The 7,608-nt window shown below is 39.9% G+C and overlaps 1 protein-coding gene across 2 annotated transcripts in view; it reads right to left on the reverse strand.

Moving 5' to 3' along the window:
* Window positions 1-5,181, reverse strand: part of phaf1 (phagosome assembly factor 1) — a 16,842-nt gene extending 11,661 nt beyond the window's left edge. Inside the window, exons 1-7 of one of the 2 annotated variants that reach the window (XM_019876893.1) lie at window positions 5,021-5,181; window positions 4,216-4,299; window positions 3,803-3,885; window positions 2,938-3,021; window positions 2,647-2,690; window positions 1,223-1,302; window positions 996-1,090 (exon numbers count right to left, since the gene is read on the reverse strand). In XM_019876893.1, the coding sequence (XP_019732452.1) occupies window positions 996-1,090; window positions 1,223-1,302; window positions 2,647-2,690; window positions 2,938-3,021; window positions 3,803-3,885; window positions 4,216-4,279 (450 nt within the window). In that variant the 5' untranslated portion in view covers window positions 4,280-4,299; window positions 5,021-5,181. Of the gene's footprint in view, window positions 1-995; window positions 1,091-1,222; window positions 1,303-2,646; window positions 2,691-2,937; window positions 3,022-3,802; window positions 3,886-4,215 lie in introns of both variants that reach the window. The other variant, XM_019876892.1, reaches the window with a different exon arrangement.
* Window positions 5,182-7,608: the final 2,427 nt, after the last annotated feature.

Below are 7,608 nucleotides of genomic sequence, written 5' to 3' on the forward strand. Positions count from 1 at the left end.
TTCATAATTCCGCTCAAAACGATCCCAGAACAATGAATTTGCGAGACGAACAGGCCGCCATGAATCAGGTAAACAATATGTTACATGCAATTTGATTGGTCCAAGCGCTTGTAGTTAACCAATCCTTGGGCCATATATATAATCGAGCTGTGATCTGATTAGTTAAAGCTTTCATACACGTCCAATCGCAGGGCTGTTTACAAACGGAAAACGGAGAGACTGTTCGGGAGAGCTCGTGAAAACTCGACGATAAGATACCTGACCGCCCCTAAAATTTTCTCAACGGATTTAGACGATTCACAAAAATGATCAATTTAAGAAATAAAACGGTGGATTTCCGCGGATCCGCGGAAAATTGCCATGTATGCCTCCAGCATCGCACCTGTCACTCATTGCAATCACAGGACTCTAAAAGGACTCTTGCTTGCTGTTCATGCTCCAAGTGTTTGTTCTCTAGACCTCTTGTTCATGCTCATAATTTGCTTTTGTCCGTGTTGATCTCGTTTTGTGGAATTATCACATAGTGTTGCTCTTCTCTGTTAGTTTTCATGTGATTGGACTTCCTTGGCATTCGGTTTGCTAGTATATTCTTGTTAATTAACTTGCCGATTGCAAGCGGTTTATATTTATTGCGTGTTTTCCTGGCTCTTTGATTCCAGCGACCTTTACTCGTGTTTTGTCTTTTTTTTTTTGCGCTTTTCTGTAAATAAGCACTTCCTGTCATTTCTTTATCAGTGTCTAGATTTGGGGTATCCCACCATTATTTGGTTCAAACCTGAACCGTGTCAGTCACTCGATGTGCTTTAAGCGCATGAGTTTCACATCACAGATGGGTTTTGTTTACATGAGAAGTCACATTTGCTTTTATCATATGAACAAGTACATTAAAAACAAATCAGATTTAACAAACAATGCGAATTTGGGATCACATTGGGCAGCAGTCTGAATGTAGCCTTAAAAAGTGCCGCCACACGCAACAATTGCAACAATCTCACCTCGTATTTTGGAGCCTCATTCCAAGAGTCAAGTTGGAAGGAGAATGAAAGTCCTCGAAAGTTGAGATGGAACAACTGCTCAGCTGCATTGTAAACTGGACACATATGTGAAACGAGAAAGCAGATTCAGCACATATAAGAACAAATCACAAAAAGTCCGTTCCTATATTTCTGTATCCTTTATTTTTCCATTGTGTCTAATGAGAAATGTTACAAGCAACGTGTACCTCCAGGGTGGGTGGCTCCAAACGACTGGTCTATTTGTTCTATAGTGGGAGCGATGGCTTGAGAATTGAAATGGACTCCACTTGAAAAACACACACACAGAGTGTAGAGACAGTGAGACAACCATCCGCTACACAACATTACATCACAAGTTAATGCAACATATTCATTTCACTGGATGTATACAAAGTGTTTTAAGAACACACTAAAAGGTAAGCTGACTCCATTACGGGTCGAATAATTGAAGCTGTGCATTTTGTGGCTACGAGTTGAATGTCATCTGTACTGCAACATAAAATGAACAATGAATAGCCCATACAAGCAATGTTAAAAGTTATAATCGTAATGGGAAATGGTGAAAATAGTAAGAGTAAGCCTAGAGTCTGTGAGGAGCTTGTTTGGTGAATGTGGAAGGTGGTTAACTTCACATCTGCTAAGAAACAAAGAACAAACACTGCCCCAAAAAGAAAAAAAAAAAAAAAACATGGGAGAGGTGCCATTTTACGCAGCAAGCACTGCCGTGGTTCCCTTTGTTATGGGCCTCTGACTTTTATAATGCAAATTAATTTAAAAATACACCAAACTTGATTTTTTTTTCTGTTTCTAAAAGTTTGCTTCAGTTTCTTTTCTTTTGTTTCATGTAATCAAAATACAAATATATTGGACATGCCACCTGAAAAGAAAATGAAGGATTCTGAGATGATCACACGGTGGGTGGGACGTCTCCTTCATTTTAGCACGACTAGCATGCCTACCTGTTCATTTTCAAATCAAAATCAAATCACACAGTCATTCTACCATAAAAAATTACAGACTGTATTCAGTAAAATCAAAAGAAAAATACTCAGGCACACACAATAAATATAGCTCCTGAGCTCCAGGACTTTATCCACTATGCCTTTGTGTACATTATTAGAGCGCTGAGTAAATATTTTTATCACGTGCCAAATGACAGTACAATATTGAGTAAAACATTTCAGGAACTGCTTGAAAGGAGGGAAAAAAAGTGTGTGTTGGGTACAAAAGCTATAAACAAGATGGCCTGCAGCTGTTGCCTGTGTGTTACTGAGCTTTCTCACTCTTGTCATCATTCTAACTGCCTTTCCTGATGACAGTCAAGATTTTATTAGCGCAACAGTCTGGCCCTAGAACATCTGATTTCTTTTCCCATTGTTTCCTTTGGGAAGACATTCTTTTGATACAGACAAACTGGAGTAGAGTCAGCATCCTGCAATTGATTGTGTTCAACTTCGTATATTGAGCAACACAGAGCACCCAAACTGTGCGCTGCAGTATTTTATATACAGCACTCATACTCTAAAATTACAGCGATTAGATGTCTATAGGATCCATTTTGTACATATTGGAAGTATTTTAGGGAATGACATGTACAAGGACACTGTTTTGATGAACGGTACATACTCACCAGTATTTCAATTTCACTTTGCTTAAGTCATACACTTCAATCACCTGTCAACAAACAGACCAATCAATAGTTGGCATGTAACAATACACTGCTCCCTTGAGTTGAATGGGATACAGCCCATAAATGACACAAAATAAACATAATAACAGTATGATGCAGTTGGTTTATGAGACCTAAATTGTCAAAAAATATGGCACAGTGCTCATGCGTATCGCATTGCTGTGAGATCGTTTCTTTAGAAACAACTTTGTGGCGGTGGCAGTACAAAAATACTGTCCGTACATATTTCACCTTGAGTCTCTGATTTGTGGCATCAAACAGCAGTTTAATCCCATCCTGAGTCAAGTTCAGTATGAGGTCATGGCTGAGTGGTGTCTGTTGAGGAGATGAACAAACTCATTAATTTACATTACGATGGGCGGACTGTGGAGACGTCCAACATGCGCATGATGCGGAAGGCCATTATTGGAGTCTGGCATTTAACAACATTTACGAGCACCACAAATCATTTTTCAACAGACAAAAAGATAATTGCTCTAAAATCTGTTTTTCCCCCTTGAATTATTCTTCAATCCCAGAATGTTGCGGTAGTAAGAAGTATTCGACAACTGGAACATACTGGATGAATCACTTACGACAGTTCAACAATTTGAGAAGATATGCCCCTTGTTGTTCAACTCAACTAAAATTTAGGGGAAAAAAATAATTTTAAGAATTTCAGAAAAACAAGCCGCATACCTTGCAAAGTTTTATTCTAAATGGTAAGTCGCTAAGTAACTCTTCTAAGCTTCATTGGCTTTTTAAAGTTTTTGATGTGAGGTTCACCATAAAATGTCATTTTACTCATCATGTCATTTCACATTTGTAAACACTTCCAAACAATGGAAAAAAAATAATCTGATTGACCACTGATGGTACTGAAGTAAAAGAAAGTGATTTCAAACACTTCTGGGTTATGATTATAAAATAATTAAATGGAAACCAGTAAGGTGGTAACTGAGCAAGCTTCAAAAGGTTCAATGTTGGCAAGGTCGGAAACAGAAGACCCCATTATTTTAAGCAAACCGTGCCCCTGTTCAAGCTAAGCGGTGTTGAAAATTGGTGGATGGATTTTTGCTGTTAATAAGTGAAACACAGGACATTGTGGCCAACTCACCTGTTCACTGTAAAGCACCTGGACATTTTTGATGATGCGGCAGTGTTTCTGGAGAATAGAGATAGCCTGGGCCAATGGCATGCCTGAACAAAACAACAACAAAAAAACAAGGCATCTTGTAACTTGAAGGTTGCAGGTTTGATTCTCACTTCACTTAAAGCATCCTTCAGAATGCGGCAACATACAGAACCCGCAATTTCCATTGACGTGAGTCGCTATTAATTGTCTTTCGTGGTAACCTAGGTCACTATTATTGTGGTATGGTATGGTAAACATTTGAAGTCCTGTCTCCTAAATGTAAAAATGCATTCAAATTCAAAAAGATAAACAGCATTTCTCAGCATTAAATTCAAACGTCTTGTTTTATTTTCTCTCAAATATGCACAAACTGCTACTTTCATATCAACACTTACCTAAGGCAAATTCCCATTGCTCATTTCCAAGTGATCGCTCAGGCACCACTTCCAGATCCAGCATTGGCAAGTAGTAGGGGGCGGCTCACTTTAAGACACAATGGGACCCTCACTTCTTTTTGCCTGTCTCGACCCTGAACACTGAATTGTCTACTTCAATTCATAGCTCCCAACATAAACAAGCCACCAAATACACGCGCGGAAATCAGCGTGAAACTTTCCAGTAATAAGTGACCACTTTCATGTGGCACATATGAAACTAACATTACAAGTGTGCGGAAAAGAAAAGCTTTAAATCAAATACATAGAACAATGAACACAAGATTAAAAAGAGTCTTGCAAGTTACACTTTTAATAATAGGCTACCAGGTTAGCTGCTCTCGACTTTTGCGAACAAATTACGGAACCTGACACCAAACCTGACATGAACAAAGTCAGCTGTCAGTCGAAGTATTGCTGAAATAAGCCTAGAATCATGGGTCACTATCGGCCAGTTACGAAAGCACCGAGAAGGACAACAACACTGTGTTGCGCTATTCGCTAACATTAGCCGACCCAGCTAGCTACGCTTATTGCGTGGGAATTGAGTACAAATAGGAAAAAACAACGTATATTAAGGAAATGCCCGTGGTTATCACAGAGGCGATAAGCAATACAGATCACACGGCCATGGCATAAATACACAAAGCGGGTTAAGTGGCTGTCTGTCTATCTGTCTGTCTTTCTTTATTTCTCCCTTCCACCACCACCGAGGGTCCCAGTTTGGGAGCGAGCTCTTGTGCAGTGCGGATGCTTATTCAAATTCCTCACGTCCCCGTTCGTCACGTGTTTGTGAGCATTTAGCCGTCCGCCGTCTTCCGTCCTCGGGGTTAATGAGTCGCCGAACAACGGCAACTTCGGGAATCAACAAGAAGCAGCAGGATCAGCTGATTGTTCAACTTCCTGTATTTGGCGCATGTTCTGGGTGGGACGCAATGACGTCATAGCAAAACGAGTCGCAAGGAATTTTACCGTGGAGAAAATAGAAGTATTGTATATAAAACCAATGAAAAAAAGGCAAACGCTTACTCATAAAATAAATAAATTAATTAAAAGAAAAAAAAAGAAAAGATTTACCTAGAAACTTCTTGCATCAATACTGTTTTGAATCAAAGCAACACAAAAGCGCTGCCGTGGAAAAAAATACATTTTACTCAAATAGACTATAGGCAGCCTAATGTTATGTTTTTTGTTGAGGTTATATTTGGTTTTGTGCTCTCGTGTACCCTTTTTGTCTCCACCTGTTCTCGTCATCCATGTTATAGGTTAAACACAAGGGACACGGATGACGAGAACAGGTGGAGACAAAAAGGGTACACGAGGGCACAAAACCAAATGTAACCTCAACAAAAACATAACAGTACCAAATATAACCTCAACAAAAACATAACACCTAAACTTATTCAAAGAACTGTTTACGCCGACCGGGAAGGCTCATTTTTCACTCCAAACCTCTATGTATTTTTTGATCAGGAAAGTGATATTGCAATTTCAATTTCATCAATTTGTTTTGAAGGAATCAGATAATAACGCCCACTCCCCCTTCTTCCCATTCCTTGGTGGGGGTCAGCGAAGGAACGAAACATATTTTCATCTATCCATCCATTGTCTGAGGCGCTTAGCCTTCAATAAAGGTCGCGGGCGTGCTGGAGCCGATCCCAGCGGCCTTCGGGGTACACCCAAAAGTGATTGCCAGCCAATTGCAGGGCACATATAAACAAACAACCATTCACGCTAAAAGTTATGGCCCAAATAACCCTAATAATGTAAAAGAAAAACAACCGACCAGCACCAAACTTTATGTGGACATCTCTACTTATGCCCACTTCAACCTCTGAAAATATCACAACACATTTGCCTCTCCATGGCTCACTTATGAGAGAAGGAGGAAATTGGCATATTACATGAGGTTTCTTTCATGACAGATTTGCTTTATCGAATAAGTCCCCAACATATGAACACAACGGGTTCCGAAAGGCTTTTTTAAGATGAATTGTGCGTAAGTCGTTATATAATAAATCTAAATCTCAAAGCGTGAGCTTGAGTTCTTTTTTTTTTCCAAGTCCATCTCCAGGTGGCACAACCTGTCACGCGTATCTGAAAATGATGCACCCTAAGCGGCCACACTCAGTGTCATCCTCCATGCTGGAAATCCAAATATTTAAGTCTATCTATTCATCCATCCATTTTCGGCATCACATATCTCAGGGTCACGGGCGTGCTGGATTCTTCAAAATCAAGCTTTGAAATGTTGCCAGGCCAACTTGCAGGGGCTGTTGCACAGCTGCCAATCCAAAATTGAAGAATTTTAGAAATTGGCTGTATCAGCAATCAAATGCGAAGTGATGCCTCAACAGCGGCAGTAGTGTTTGCCAGGTAGCTGCGGGGCCCTGCAAGCAAACAAAACTTTTGAATTGTGAAAACTGTAACCCTTCTCTTGCCCACTTAGATCTGTAAAAATGTAACAACGATCAGCGCAAGATGTTTGATTTTGTGGAGGTGATAATGGTTTTTCCTCATAGGAGCTCACATTTCATGTCAATAAAATCCTAACTTTTGACTTTTTGTATTTTCACAAGTTGAAGAGTAGAGATGTGAGCATAAGAATTCAGGTGAAGATGTTATTCATCTTTTTGAAACACTAGGTGGCAACAGAACTTGACAAAGCAAGCCAGGAAAAATTATTCCAAGGCTTGCCTCCTTTCTTCAATCAAGAGACAGGCTACGACTTGGAAAAATAAGCAGTCTCCGCCCATAAATAATAGGCGTTACATTTGCTGAAAAACGCCACAAAACCCCTTAAATTACAATCAGTTTTTCCAGAGGGGTGAGTTTTAGAGTTGACATCAGCCTGATGGCATCCCTCATCACCAGTGTCCACCGACATCTTTGGAGATTACCATCACGACATGCATTTATGGCCATTCGACCGCCTCAACAACAGGCAACATGGCCCATTTAGACTCAATGTCTTGGCAGTTTTTAACCATTCTGTGACATTCACACCAATGGATAACTTAGGATTGGAAATTAACCCAATGAGCATTTTTGGGGCGAATTTTAGGAAGTAGTTTCAACATGTGGAGAGAAAACTGAGACAAGTGCAGTGAAAAATGTAAACTCCACTGAGGAAGGCCAGAAGTCAGATTTTAACCCAGAGTCTCAAAATTGTGAGGACTATGTGCTAACAACTATGAATTTATTCTGCCAAAAAAATCATATTATGTTTATTTTAATCCGATGGATTTAAAATGAGTGAGGGTGGGTCGGGGAAATACAGATCCCGATGAAGAAATTGCCAAAAAGTATTACTGGAGGTCATCAGCAGTGGACACAGAGCTACAAGAGCATTTG

The sequence above is a fragment of the Hippocampus comes genome, unplaced genomic scaffold (assembly GCF_001891065.2).
Source record: "Hippocampus comes isolate QL1 unplaced genomic scaffold, H_comes_QL1_v1.1 scaffold110, whole genome shotgun sequence".
Classification (NCBI taxonomy): domain Eukaryota; kingdom Metazoa; phylum Chordata; class Actinopteri; order Syngnathiformes; family Syngnathidae; genus Hippocampus; species Hippocampus comes.